This window comes from Pleurodeles waltl, chromosome 9 (assembly GCF_031143425.1).
Source record: "Pleurodeles waltl isolate 20211129_DDA chromosome 9, aPleWal1.hap1.20221129, whole genome shotgun sequence".
NCBI classification, from domain to species: Eukaryota; Metazoa; Chordata; class Amphibia; order Caudata; family Salamandridae; genus Pleurodeles; species Pleurodeles waltl.
Genome location: NC_090448.1, coordinates 1,140,059,027 through 1,140,074,735, shown reverse-complemented (window position 1 = coordinate 1,140,074,735; position 15,709 = coordinate 1,140,059,027). Strand labels below are relative to the sequence as shown.

At 46.5% G+C, this 15,709-nt stretch overlaps 1 protein-coding gene across 1 annotated transcript in view; it reads right to left on the bottom strand.

Moving 5' to 3' along the window:
• The window catches only part of CDAN1 (codanin 1), a 219,765-nt gene that overhangs the window by 34,806 nt on the left and 169,250 nt on the right, over window positions 1-15,709 (bottom strand). The window contains exons 22-23 of the mRNA XM_069208913.1: window positions 9,394-9,472; window positions 4,892-5,055 (exon numbers count right to left, since the gene is read on the bottom strand). Coding sequence (XP_069065014.1) covers window positions 4,892-5,055; window positions 9,394-9,472 — 243 coding nt within the window. The remainder of the gene's footprint in view (window positions 1-4,891; window positions 5,056-9,393; window positions 9,473-15,709) is intronic.

Sequence of the window (15,709 nt, the reverse complement as noted above, 5' to 3'; positions counted from 1 at the left end):
AGGCCGCGAATGGTGAACACCTTGTTCGCCAAACTGATATAAATGATTGATTTGATGAGTATTACACCTCCTTATATGTGCAGCCTCAAGCGGACCTTCCTCCCACCCACCAGCAGTTCCCTGAGATGGGAAACGTCCCACATCTCCACGGGGAAGAATTGCAGAAGCTGGGAGGACCGATCACCATTTCTGAGGTTAAGTCAGCTATCAAAGCGATGACCAGGGCAAGGTACCTCGTGCAGATGGCCTCCAAGTGGAATTCTATGCCACGTATTTCAAGGAGTTAGTTCCTTGCTTAGTGGAGCTCTACACTGAGGCACTAGAAAGAGGTTGTTTACCTCCTACGACGAGAGACCTTAGTGATACCGTTACTGAAACTGGGCAAACCAACTACTGCGGTACAGTCATAAAAATCCTAAGTGAGATCCTGGCTACACGTCTTCTCCCACATGTCACAATTGATCCATCTGGACCAAACAGGCTTTATCCCAAACTGTAGTATGGCCACCAACATTAGACGCCTTGCATCTTTCCTCCAACCCCAACGTCCAGAGACGGATGGAGCGGTGATAATAGCAATCGACATAGAAAAGGCATTTGATAGTCTGAGATGGGAATATTTATATGGAGCTATGGAAGAGTTGGGATTGGGACAAGGTTTCATCCGATGGACCATACTGCTATATGCCCAACCCACTGCCCGGTTCAAGACAAATAAAACAATTTCAAAGTCATACATGGTGGGCAGAGGCACATATATGGTGGGCAGTGGGTTGCCCTCTCTCCCCTCTCCAATTTGCAATAGCAGTGGAACCGTTAGCACATGCAGCCAGGGTGGGAAATCACTATGACGGGTTAGCAATACATGGGCAATCGCATAAAATAGCACTATATGCAGATGATATGATTCCTTTCCTCAGAAATACAGACTCGGACCTACGGAATGCTATCTCTCTACTCGAAGCCTTTGGGGAAATATCAGGCCTCCACATTAATTGGCAAAAATCTCTCATCTTCCCACTGCAACGTCATACACCCCGCCTCGAGAATTACAGGGTTTAAAGTGGAAGGAAAACACATTCTGATATCTTTGAGTCCAAACCTATCATGACCCAAGTGACCTCCAGTAGGGGAATACGGGCGCAGAGATCAGGAAACTCAGGGAGAGTGTGGCGTTCTGGGGGATGCTCCCGCTGTCAGTGGCAGGCTGGATTGCAGTAGCTAAAATGGTGGCTTTGCCGAGGCTGCTTTATTTACAACATTACCAATTTTTCTACCAAAATCCTTTTTCCGGGAACTGAACACAATGCTAATAGACCACATCTGGGAGAAGGGTAGACGTAGAGTAGCACTGAACAGGTTGCAATGCCTGTTGACAGGGGGGGCTAGCTGCCCAAGACATGGAACACTGGGCCAGATGTATCCAATGTTTTTACATTCGCAAACGGTGCGAATCGCAAAATTCGGCCGTTTCCGAATGCAAAAATGCATTTTACAATGTATGAAAGGCATTTGCAGTGCAATTTTAAGAAATCGCTAAAACAGCGATTCCTTAAAATTGCAACCCCATTTAAAGAATCGCAAATTGCGATTCTCTAAATAGGAAATCGCAAATAGAGAATTTCTATTTGCGATTTCCAAAGCACATGTATCAAGCATTTCCTAAATGCGAATTGGGCATTTAGCAAAAGCAAATACAACCAAATCCAATTTGGTGGTAAGCATGTGCAAATTTAAAAAATGCATTATAAATGCATTTTTTAAATTGATATATAGCACACACATGCCCCTAAGGCATGTGTGTGCTTCACATGTCCGCAAATATTTTGGGGTGCATCAGAGGGGGCCTTAGGCCCCCAGTACCCTGGGGTTTGCATTTCCTAATTTGCGAATTCCTAACTGGAATTCGCAAATTGGGAAATGCAAAACCATTCGCACCTATGGGCCTACATGCCCATAGGGTTGAATGGAGTCACATTCTCTATTTGCGATTCAACAGTAGCGTTTGCGAATTTTAATAAATTGCCATTACCGAATCACAAATTTCATACATACCATTTTGCATTTCTTAAATAGCGATTTCTTAAAATTCGTTATTTAAGAAATGCAAATCGGATTTTTGATACATCTGACCCTATATTTCCTAGCGGGTCAACTCCAATGTTTTGTACAGTGGCTGGACAGGTGGTGGCAGGCGGACGAGATGTTACACTGCAAGTCCCGTCCTTACCTCACTTTGCTGCGCATCCTGTTGGCACCCAAATTGGCTCACCCCGGCGACACAGCAGAAGTACAATTGGTACAACGCTGCCGGCTTCGTACCCTGCAGTGCACTCAAACGAAATCTCCGTATGCACCTGACCTCCACTTGAGATGCTTGGTAACTTTACCAGGTGGGCAGAATCTGAGGGGGTTGTTGAGATGGGATGAACAAGCTATCACCACATTGGGAGCTTTGTATACAGATGGACTGCTTCTGCCCTTCAAAGACCTAACAGAGAATTAAGGTGTTACAACAAGGTCAGTTTCTACTGCACAGATTGTTAGCCACTAAAATCACACAGCACTGGGGAACAGGACCGAGCCCAAAGCTCATGTAGGCTGCCAGACACTGTGTACTATAAACAGTAAGATCAAAGCAGTCACACAATTATACAATGCATTTCGAGCTGATGCAGTAATCCCACTGGATGCCCTGCACCTTAAATGGGAGGGGGACCTTGATATTGCAATAAACGAAGGGAAATGGGCCTCCATTTTATCACACACCAATAGAATATCTAGAAACACTTGTTTTAAATTGCTGAACTTCTATATACTGCACAGAGCTTACCTCACACCGGATAAAATAGCTTGCATGTTTAATATGGATAACACCAATGCTCTGACCCTAAAACATGATTTTTTTTTTATATGATGTGGGCCTGCTCGCAGATGAAGGAGTTCTGGGAGGAAGTCATCCACTGGATAAATGAAGTGACAGAAAGAAGGGTTAAGACTACTCCTATCAATGGCTGATGGGGGGGTTTTCAGCGCCCACGATCTTCTAAGTTAACTATAACATTTATAGACTTTGCCCTCATCTTAGCCAAAAGAGATATAACAATATATTGGAAGTCATCCAAGGGCCCAGATGTAGAACACTGGAGAAGAATCTGATCTGTTTAGCCTGGATCTAAATCATCTTGTTCTGAGTCAGTATGTGTGATCCTGCAAGTGGCCCAACACTAAGTGGTGTGTTGCACTGTCGTAATATGGGAAATACGTAACATTACATTTACAAAAGTGAGCTGGCTATGTTTATTTTGAGGTGGCTGATTTGGTGTTTGCCTCTCTGGCCATGGTTACAACTATATGTCTAGTTCCTGAGCAATGTGTATCATACGTTGTCTGACAAGTATGGGTGACTGTGCTCCCCGTTTGTGGTGCCTTGTACTGCTCTTAGGCAAATCGTTTTGTTTTTAGTGTCAATCGTGTTTAGAGATTGAAATGCCCCTAGATCTAGAAATGTCTTTGGAACACAAATCTCTTTGTAGGACATTCTTTGTTTATCTTTTGGTGTCAAAAGTCATCAATGCTTAGTTGAAAGTCAGGTTTGGGATCAATCATCATATCAGGTTTGGTCCTCTCGAAGCCTGTCCATTGTCATGGAGCTGGACTATTTTAAAGGCCAATCTTTTTGAGGCAAATTCCCTTTGTCAGCTGGCGTGAAGTGAGTCTTGGCCACTCTAAGTGCAGTGTCTGTCCTAAGTGGTGTATTTGTTTTGTGTGAGTGCACTGAAGACTAATAGTCACAAGAGTAGAATCCTTCTTCATGAGCAGGTGATTGGTTGCACTCCTCTTCATAAGCATCTATGATTATGATCAGTCCCTTTCACATCATTGCGGAATTTAGCAGAGCTTGATGTGTTTAATTAAGACACTGTTTTCCCACCATCTCTGTTCAGTGTCAAATAGCCCTTTTACACCAAAAACACTTACATGACAAACCCTTAAAGTATGGCTGTTCAACAAGTAGGTCTGACCGAGAGAATAGAGCTTATTAACTTAGACATAATTTAAAAGGAGTATTTTCCATGACCTGTCTCCGGACAAGTCATTGCTCTATGACCCACAATGTTCATTTCTTGGAAAATTGGACGTCAGAGGATGTTTGGCTGCATGAGTTACTTCAAATCAGTGTTTGAACCTTACTGGTGGCCTCTGGTACCTAATATCCTCTTGGTGCAATGTATTCCAGAAAACCAGTCTGAAACAACTGAACTACATGGCGGAAAAAACAGATATCTATGTGAGTTTGAGGGGAACTTGATCTTGAGTGATTTAATACTCGCTCAAAACCAAAAGAAAAGCCTTGATAAAAAACAAAGTGCAACAGCAACAGCACCCACCATACCATTCTGAACAGAGGCCCACTTTATGCAAATTATTCCTGAACCTGCTCCTCATGAGAACAGTCCATCTTAAGCTACCAGGTGAGGACACAATCAACACAGATACAGTGCCAACCCCAACACCAAGTCTCAGGAGACTGCACAGCATGTGACCCACATATAAATGCAATATATTGCAAGACAACAGTTTTTACCAGTTTGGAGACAACAGTACTGTAAGAAACATGGTGAGAGCAGCACATCTAGGAGCCAGAAGTTTAAAAAGCACTGGTAACAGTTGAAGACTTGTTAAAACAATGTTCATGTATACAAAGAGCTTGCAGTCCACCTGTCCTCTTAAGGATAAATGACAAGCACTCAAAAATCAGTAATCATGTACCGCAAAATTATATATTTTTTTACCAATCTTCACCTATTGGTGAACGTCAGCAGATAGCTGAGAGCCAACAATACTCTGAACCAATCAGAAGAAAAAAAAGAAACTAAAGTTTACTTACTTTGAATTCATTAATTATTGAAGAGGGCAGAGGAGGTGTGTGATCACATCCTGCAAAACAATTTTGTCTCCCGTACTTTGTCACCTCATTAGCTTCAGATGATGCTATTCCCTGCAATTTTACCATACGACTGAAGGTAGCCTTCACTTCTCTTTTAATCAACGCTGTGAACAAGAAGACCAAAACAAATGGGTTTGCACACTTGTTAATACTTTTAACCACCTGGCCGGCGACACATGGCAAGTGTCAAAAGAAAGACCACAAATACTACTAACACCAAATGTTGCTAAATGCCATTCGGTTAGTTATAATCACTCATAGCTCATATCAAATTCTGGTTCACACTCACATTCACTTACTCATATTCATTTTCCCACTCACACTCACTCTCATTCATTCATCCTTACTCACAATCCCTTATACCCCCACGCCCACTCAGATTCATTCTCGTTCACATGTATTCACTTTTAATCTCACTTATTTTTGCTCACTCATACTAAATGACACTCAGGGCAAGGTTTAAAAGTCCTTTGCTTCGGGCTTGGATCATTTTTGTGATGCAAATCCAGCACAAACAGTAAGGGCGGTGTACAAAAGTGCCACTTTTTAACATTGTCACCCCCACTTTTTGCCTGGTATATGTACCAATTTTGACTGAAAGTGCACTAGGTTTCTGCTATCCAGGTCCCCAGTGCCCGATCGCTTTCCCTAAAACCTGTACAACTGAACCCCAATTGGCAATACCTTTGGCACCCCTGTAAGCCCCTAGTAAATGGTACCCATGGTACCTAGGGCATGGGTACCAAAGAGAGTCCCCAAGGGCTGCACTGTGTATTGTACCACCCTTAGAGACCCCACACCTAGCACATGCAGGCTGCATGTCTTGGTACAGCTAAAAAGTGAAAACACAACATGGCACAATGCCTGTGTGCCATGTCCCCTAACACTGCGGGCAATATTTATTTGTAAGTCACCCCTACAGCAGGACATACAGCCCTAAGGCACGGTGCATTGTATTACATGTGTGGGGATAACTACAAGAGCAGATATGCCCCTGCTAGGTCTTTGCAGATTCTTAAACATAGTAAGTGATCAGGGACGCCATTTTAAGTGCATGTGCTGGATTACTGGTCATTAAGACTTTAGCTTTATGATGGCTTTACTAAAAGTAGGGATGTTTGGTATCAAACATCTCATATTAATAAACCTCACTGATTCGAGTGAAGGATTTATTAATACATGCACCCAGAGGGCACCTTAGAGGTGCTCCCTGAAAAAACTACCATCTGCTCGTGCGCTAGATGACTAGTTTTAACTAGTCTGCCACCAACAGACAGGTTTCTGACCCCTAAAGCCTCTGCTCACAGGTGGTCAGGAAAAAAGGTGTTCTCTGGCAGAGGTGTTAACACACCCCTCCCAATAGGATGACCTGCAAAGCTGCATTCCAAGGCAGGGGGCTTTAAAGAAGCCCACTGCCCTCGGGATGCAGATATGGCTTCCCTCAGGAGGGAGATACTAACATCCCTGCCCCAGAGCCTGTTCGGCACCTGGACAGGCAGATAAATTAGTAGTCAGGAAGGCATGCCCACACTCAGGTCAGTTCCGCTCCTAACACCCCTAAATTCAGTATTTAAGGGAGTCCCTGGCACCAGGAAATCAGATCCTGCTGATCTGAAGAAAGAAGGACACTCCAGAGACGTAAAAGGGAAGAAGTGAAGACCAGTGACTGACGCTGCGCCCACCCTGCCAGCGGACTTCGACAAATGTGATAAAGACGCATCGTACTACAGCTGCTTGTGCCTCCAAAAGCCCGGGAGGAATGCCAGCCTTCACCACAGCACCAGGAACTCCAGTGGAGTAGAAGAGCTGCTTCCCTGTATCTTGCAGGCACTAAAAGAGGAACAGAGAGGATTCTGAAAAGTGAAAACCTGACACCGAAAAGCACCACTGCACCCGTGCCCCGTAGCTCGAGTCGAAGTTGGCCAACAGTGCCAGCACGGTCCACAGATCGTCCAGGGACGTAGTACAACTTGGGTCTCCCCACTATGACCTTCCCAACGATGCCTGCAGTCTCTTTGTGCAGGCCCCCCCTCTACTGCGGGTGTCCTGAAGACAAATACTCAACACCTCAGGACACCCCTGCACCCATCTTCCCTGGGCCGAGGAGAAGAAAACCAAGGGTGTCCCTATGTCTCCCAGCCTCGTGAGATCCGAGCCCACATGTTGGGCTGGTGGGTCTGAACCCCCAGTCCACGCCTGCACTCCTTTCTGCAGGCCCCCTCTACCCCGACCGCTCCAGTGACAGAAACCAGACGCCTAAGGACATCCCTACACCCAACTGTCCTGGCCCAAGGAGAAGAGGACCGAAGGTGTCCCCCACGTCCCTGAGCATCGCAAGTCTTGAACCCCCTTGTTGGTCGACTCAGACTGGACCCTCCAGTCCCTGCCTGCAGTGCCTTTCTGACCGGGCCAATTCCCTCCATAGGTTAATAATGCATCTTCAGAAAATTGCACTGTCGACTTTTCAAAAAATAATTTCTCCCCAAAACATACTTACCTGATCGTACTGATTCTGGTGCCTAAACATTTATAAATATACTTGTTATATTTGCAAACTGGCATGGATCCGCGTCTTGAGTCGCATGTGTCAGTAATTGACTGTTTGCCTACTGCAAACGTCTAATACTCCTCTCTGATAAGCCTAGCCTACCTCAACCACCCTATGCTCTAAGAGAGCACCTAGGGATTGACAGAGCAAGCCCTGTCCACTTCTGAGGAAATAACTGGACTCTTTGTACAGAATACCTCATTTTGGTATACTATATGAAGAGCCAGCTTCCTATAGGAGGGTTTTACTATGCCATGCAAATCCGGACTTGCGTTGGACAGAATTTCATATAACAGAAAGCTGCTTTTTTGCACTGCTTTGCATTACTTTGCCTCACAGGGGAATTCCATGGGCGGAGCATGGGCGTTCCCATGCAACTACCCATGGGCTGTGATGCAAATTCCTATCTACGAACAACTGTAGACAGAAATGTGCCCCAAAATCTCACACCTCCTCTAGGCAGGCGTAACGAGAAACATTTTCATTTCTCTTTGTTTTTTTAACTTTGCATCTACACTTCATTGTATAGCACACAAACTAAGTGGGAAAAACCTTAAAACAGTTTTTGCACTGGAATTGAACGATTTCAGTACAAAACCCATGCTTAAGAGAATGTACACACATTTCCACTATGGCGAAAGAGTATGTGCATTGGCACATAGCTTGCAAAAGTGCACCAGTGCACTGGAGAAAAGAATACACCATATCTTAGTAGAGATGGCAAAGTTCTTTCTCTCCTTTTAACACAGGCCAATGCAGCAACTTTGGTGCAGTGTTGCCTTCCGTCAAAGAATAGTAAATCTCATACAACCTCACTCAAAACCTGTGAATGACACACACATGCTTACACATACAGACATGCTCACACATACACACTTTCTCTCACATAAACAATCCCTCACAAGCACACACACAACATACATTTAAAACCATTTGATGTGACATGGCTACCATCAAAGGTCCCATTCTAGGTATGTGTGCTCTACTTTTATTACACTAATAGTGAATAATAAGATATTATAATTTTTTAGTATAATGAAAAACAGGCAGAAAGTTAGGAATACAGAGCTGCCTATGAATTCTTGGCACCGATTTTCTCACCTCTGAGGCCAGGGGACACAAAGGCAGTGCTATACGTCGCAAGAGGTAAGCCAGGGGTCACTGTTGCAACTCCTGGCAACCCCTAAATGACACGCATGCCACTGCCGAAGGGGACTACCTAGCGTGTGGATGTGTTCACTGTGAGAGAGCAAAGTGCAGTCACTCAAAGTGAAGTTAGCTCGCTTATGTAGGCTTGCCCATTGCCTCACGTTGTAGTGGGTGGAAGAAAAAATATGAGGGACAAAAGCAGACCAATGGATGAAGAGAGGTGGCTGAAAGCCCCTTTGTGTAAGTTTATTATACTGATAATTTTAGTAATATCAAAAGGTCTTGGCTAATGCCAGACCTATAAATGGGGGCATTCCCCAAATAGTAAAGGCTACTGTTTTTTCTGATAGCTACATCCAAACCATTTTATACATTTTACCCAAGGAATATTTTTAAAAAATATACCTTAAGAAGATCAAGTCACCTTCTAGCTGTTCATCAACGGAATCATTAAGTTGCAATATGCAAGAATCATTTAGTTGCAATATGCAAGAATCATTTAGTTGCAATATGCAAGAATCATTTAGTTGCAATATGCAAGAATCATTTAGTTGCAATATGCAAGAATCATTTAGTTGCAATATGCATGATTCTGTAAATATCCTTAACGTAAAAAGAATGACAGTTTCAGATTTTAGGGAGTAGATTCAAAGCTCAGGTTCATTTAGTGTTGCAGCTGACTCTGATGATCATTAGCACATAATACAAAGATTAGCTCACACTGGCTTGGGAAGCCACCGCTCACCTGTGATGTTGGTAGAAAGCCAGCCACAGGCTTTTTCTATAGCAAGTCCAACTGCGATATCTTCTGCACTCCTCAAAACCTTATGGAGTCAGAAAACAAAACAGCCATAGTTAACATCCCATCTACCAGGATAGTGATATATTGCAACATCACAGAAATTGTGCATTTAATGCTCCTCCCTTTATAAAAGCAGAATGTAAATCATTCCCTCAATTTTCATAAATTGTACTTTCTTTTCTCAACTTTACACCTCCAAATAAAACTTGTAAACACATAATATGATTATATGAGTGCACCATTCCTCAACAGAATGATGTCTGGAAGGACACAGGAGGCAGGCCTGTATGCTGAATATGCCAGTGAGAGCCTCAGGTTATCAATGGTGCCTCCTTCAAATATCAGAAATTCAAATGTAAGGCAAAGGGTAGAGTACGTGGGATAATAGGGGGTCAAGTGACAAGTGCATCTGAAAAACCTTGGTATATTCAACAGCCAGATGTTCAGTCAGTGCTGTGTGAGTGCCCACAATTTAACAGCAGACGAGTCCACAATATTTATTTGTAGGCAAGGTGTGATGGCATCAGCCAGCATGCAAATCCGCTGTCAATAGCCGAGTTGGCGTCAGAAAAACGGTCTTAAAAATCAAGTTATTGATGGGCGCTCTGCGGTTGTTTCTCAAACCAGCTGTCTGGGTGGTGAGAGATACTGCTTGCGTCTGGGGGAGGTGGGACGGCCATGGTTGCAATAAAGAGGCAACTGTGCAAGCATTGGCATATTATTGGGGGACACAGGTATGTACAATTTCTAGGCTATATTTGTCTGGTCAGTCTGGACGGAGCAGATCAGCCCCGATGTTTTGTACTTTACAAGTTGGGGTGGTGGGCAGTTTTGAGCATGCACTACGGGGTAGCAGGGATAGGGAGTATATTGGTTGGGTAATGCAACTATGTAATTTTCTAGTTCTGCTAGAGAATTTTTGCTGTTCTAGCTCATTGACACTACTATGCAGGTACTTAGTTGGTTCAAGGATGCTAGGCATCCAATGTGGAGGGTTAGGGGCACACAGGGTATATGCATCATGGCTAGTCTTGCATCCAGGTTGGAGGGGGAGGCCACACTTGTTTCCTGACATAATATGGAGACGCACTCTCATCTGACCTTCAAAATTCTGACGTGGAACTTCAATGGCCTGGTCAGTAAAATCAAGCTAACTGTGCTACAATACCTCCATAGGCAAGCCCCAGACCGGGTACTCTTACAGGAGACACACCGTAAGAGGAACCGCTACAAAGCGCTGGATCGCTTTGGGTACACACTATTAGACTATGCAGGGTTTACCTCTAATTCTAGGGGGGCTGGTATCCTTACCAAAACCTCAGTCCCATTCATCTCACGCCGTCTATGTCACGATCCACTGGGGTGATTTGTGGCACACTCAGGTGCGAGGGGGCTTAACATCAACATTTGCTCTCTCTATGCACCACCACGTCTACATGCAGAAAGCCTCCCTGCACTCCGTGCTCTGCTGTTGGAGCTACCACCTGGTATTTTGATCCTCTGGGGGGATATGAATGGATCCAGAGTGGGACACGGAGCCTATCTCTTTCGGAGGTGGTGGACCCAGCCCCCTTCAGGTTTTTGTAGATGCTATGTGTTTGCTTGATCTATGGAGGGAACACAATCTGACCGCACTGGAATTCACTCATATTTCTGAGGCGCATGGGAGTCGCTCCTGATTAGATTATGGCGGTCATTCTGACCGCGGCGGGCGGCAGTCGCCGCCCGCCATGCGGTTACCGCCGAATGACCGCTCCGCAGTCAGGAGACCGCAGCGGCCATTCTGGCTTTCCCGCTGGGCCGGCGGGCGACCGCCAAAAGGCCGCCCACCAGCCCAGCGGGAAAGCCCCTGCAACGAGGAAGCCGGCTCCGAATGGAGCCGGCGGAGTTGCAGGGGTGCGACGGGTGCTGTGGCACCCGTCGTGATTTTCACTGTCTGCAAAGCAGACAGTGAAAATCTGTATGGGGCCCTGTTAGGGGGCCCCTGCACTGCCCATGCCAGTGGCATGGGCAGTGCAGGGGCCCCCAGGGGCCCCACGACACCCGTTCCCGCCATCCTGGTTCTGGCGTTTTGGCGGGAAGGGGGTCGGAATCCCCATGGCGGCGCTGCAAGCAGCGCCGCCATGGAGGATTCCCTGGGCCAGGGGAAAACCGGCGGGAAACCGCCGGTTCCCCTTTTCTGACCGCGGCTTTACCGCCGCGGTCAGAATAGCCTAGGAAGCACCGCCAGCCTGTTGGCGGTGCTTCCGCTGCCCTCCGCCCTGGCGGTCAGAGACCGCCAGGGTTGGAATGAGGGCCTATGTCTTCACATACCAAACCTATGCTGGTGAGTTCAGAAATGCTATCTTTAAATCGCGTGGCATCTCAAATCACTCCCCAGTAAAGGTGCTACCGTCGGGCCACACTGGGATGTCAGTAATGCCCCCAAAGATTGACCCCTGGTTTCTCAATGAAAGGCTTCAGGGACAAAGTTAGAGAAAGGATGAACCAGTATTTCCTAGAAAATAAAGGAACTGTAGACTACATCCTGCGGGAGGCCTTCAAGGCAGTGACCCACGGACACATACTGGCCCTGTTTGGGGTAAAAATGAGGAACACAAGTTAAATAGCGAAACATTAAAACATGCAATCATTGCCAATGATGCCTCTATACTGCAGGGGGAACTACTAACTCTAAACTCTGTCACAGACTCCAACTCAAGTAACATGAGCTGAGAGAAGCTGCAGAGAACAGGGCCCAGGCCCACGCGATGGCGACTCAATGCCACCTATACGATGGGGGGGGGATAGAACCTGGCTGGACAAAAGAGACAGGTGACGGAACTGGGTTATAGAAGTTCAGGACTCTGACGGGACATTGCACATGACTGCGGCTCACACAGCAGAAGAATTCCCAGTTTACCATGAAGGGCTGTACACATCCAAGACCTCTATTCAGGCGACGATTGTGCTGATCTCCTAAAAAACATCTCCCTCCCAACTCTTACGGACAAAGACAGGGGGACATTGGACCAGGACCTGACGATAGCTGAAATCCAGGGAGCCATGCATAATTTGCAAACGGGGAAGGCAGCTGGGCATAATGGCCTGCCAGGGGAACTGTATAAATGTATAGCTGACAAAATAGTGGGGCCAATGCTGGACATGGTCCGGGACGAGGCAGTCTCCCTGAGGGTCAAGAACGGGCAATATAGTGGTCATTTTGCTCCTAAATCTAGAGGCAATGGTATTAGCAAAAGCCCATGTTATCAGACTGCGTTAAGTAATCACCACAGTTATACACCCAGATCAATCAGGCTTTATGCCCCACAGGGGAACACCAATAAACTTTTGGCGCCTATATGGAGTGCCCCACCTCACTGTGACCCCCACCCTCCCCCAGGCTGAACGCTCTGTACTGCTCTCGTAGGATGCAAAAATGGCATTTAACAGTACGAATGGAATCATTTATTTGCAGCACTCACTAGATTGGGATTCGGTCCCAAATTTTGCGGATGGGTCAAACTACTTTTCCAGCCCCCATTGGCCAGGGTGCCAGTCAACAGTGCCTTGTCCTGGCCATTCACTCTTCATAGGGGCAGGAAGCAAGGTTGCCCATTGTCCCTGATGATTTTTGCACTTGCCCTCAAGCCATTGGCAGCATGGGTCCGTCAGGTGGGAATGGGGTTTGGGAAGAACGAATATCTATCTAAACAGACGATATCCTGTGGTACACCACGCAGCCTCACCTAACAGTGGAAAGGATACTGCATATTTTACACATCTTCAAAGGCTTATCTGGATACCAGATTAATTAGGTTAAGTCCCTAGTCTTCCCTTTTGAGGGGGTGGCCCACCATTGCCATTGAGTTGAGTGGCCCCAGTGGTACAAGGTGAATTTTGCTACTTGGCTGTCCATGTTACCCGGAATGCAGCAGAATTCCTCAACAAAAGTCTTCTTCTCCATTTAGATCACCTCCGGAGTGATGTTGCCCAATGTTTTGTAGAATAAGCCCTACAAAATAAATCCCCTTTGATTTTTTGAATAAGGTGGATCATGAACTCTGCCAGCTTCTGTGGGATGGGGGCAGCTCACGAATAGCGCTCGGCAAACTCCAGAGAGGGGTATATGAAGGAGGACTGGCGGTCCCGGACGGTCGCAAATACTATTGGGCAGCCCAGTTGATAGATGACAGTGGTGAATGACTGGATTTTCGCAGACCATGTAGGACCAGCTTATGAGGTCAACCGGGTGGCTATGGGGTGTCGGGGTTACCCTCCTGTGTTGTACAGGAAAGCACAAGAGAGCACCTTGCTGATCTATAACCAGGCAGTGGTACAAACTTGGAGGGAGGCCACTGGAATTTGTGATTTTTAGGATGGGAAGGCAAATTGAAGGCTAGGACTCCATTATCGGACAGTGATCTTCTGAAAGAAGTTGGAGCCCTCAAGGGGTTTTCTAAATAGGAACTGATTGGTATTGAACACCTGGGAGATGTCTGAAGGGATCAAGCATTAGTGACATTTGAAATGCTGCAGCAAGAATACAAGATGGCGGACAGTGAGCGGTTCTGATACCTTCAATTGGGACTTGCACTGAGGAGCCATATTCTGAACGGGGAACAATTGTCTGAAGCAGCACCGTTGTGGAATCATCTCCTCTTAGACCCCCATGCCAGACGAAGCTATCTCTCTGACATATAGGAACCCGATGAATAACTCTCCCGAGTCCCTTAGGGCGCTTCGGGAGGCATGGGATGGGAACATTGGCCTAATCAAGGACAAGGATTGGATGGAAGCAGTGCTGAGCCTTCTGGTGGCCATCTGGTCTCGTTTTCGCTTGGTCCAGTTGAGGATTCTGCATAGGTCATATTATTCAAGAACACTTATGCAGAGACTGGGTAGATAGGAGTCAGAACTGCGTGCCACAGGTTGTGGCCTAGTGGGACCTTGCTTTCACATACTATGGGACTGCCCAGAAATCTAACATTACCGAAGCAGAGTAGTACAAATTATGACTCAGGTTACTGGACTTACTGTCCCATTGGAGGCTCGATGGCATCTCCTGTACATAACCTGTCAAAAGTGTGGCCTAAATATCAGAAAATCTGGTTGGTATGGTGGCGGGGGTAGCGAACCATAGTATAGCGAGAGCGGGGGGGGGAGGTGGGGCTGACAGTCCGCCAAAGGTTGATGATTGGGAATAGGACCTGGAATGGTGCCACCACGCGAAAAGTGGTGTATCAGAGTAGGGGCTGCCCTAAGAAATGGGAGAGGGCCTGGAACAATTGGCAGGCCTGTAGGGGAGGAAGTTGAGGAATGAATGAGGTGCGCCACTTGGGGGGTATGACAAAGGAAAAAAGAACACATGATGGACAGAAGGCTGAACAATGCAAACACTAACCCCCAGTCACACAGATCTGGGTTTAATCCATCTTTTTTTGCCCACCATGCCACCCCAGTTTGGACCTAGCCATATGCAAATCGGTCTTGACCCTGCTCCCCATGGGAACAGTGCAGCCCAAACTGCTAGGCCAGGACCACGCTGGATCGGAAACAGGCATTCTGGGACCAGCTTGGGGTATCACCCCTCATCAGTCAGGCTATTTTGAATTCAGTAATGTAGTGAGCATGGGACCAACGTTTGGGAATACCCTTCCCTTTGGGGTAGCAAGGCAAAAAGAACAGATGATGGACGGAATGCTGAACAATGCAATCATTCACCCCCAGTCACAGAGATCTAGGTTTAGGTCATTTTTTGCCCACCGTACCACCCCAGTTTCGACCTAACCATATGCAAATAATTTTTGACCCTGCTCCTCATGGAAACAGTCCAACCTGAACTGCCAGGCCAGGTCCTCCCTGGACCATAAACAAGCATCCTGGGGCCAGTTTCAGGGTATCACCCCTAATCAGCAAGGCTAGCTCAAATCCCGTGATGCAGTAAGCATGGGACCAACGTCTGGGCATACCCATCCCACTTATGGCGACAAAGATAAAAAGAACAGATGATGAACAGAATGGTGAACTATGTAAACATTGACCCCCCAGTCACAGAGATCTGGGTTTAATCCATTGTTTTTATTGCCCACCACACCTCCCCAGTTTGGACCCAGCAGTATACAAAGCAGTATTGACCCTGCTCCCCATAGGAACAGTCCAGGCGGAACTGCCAGGCCCGGTCCTCCCTGGACTGGAAACAAGCATCCTGACACCAGTTGCTGGGTATCCCCCCTCATCAGCCAAGATAGCTTGAATCCAGTCAAGCAGTGAGCACGGG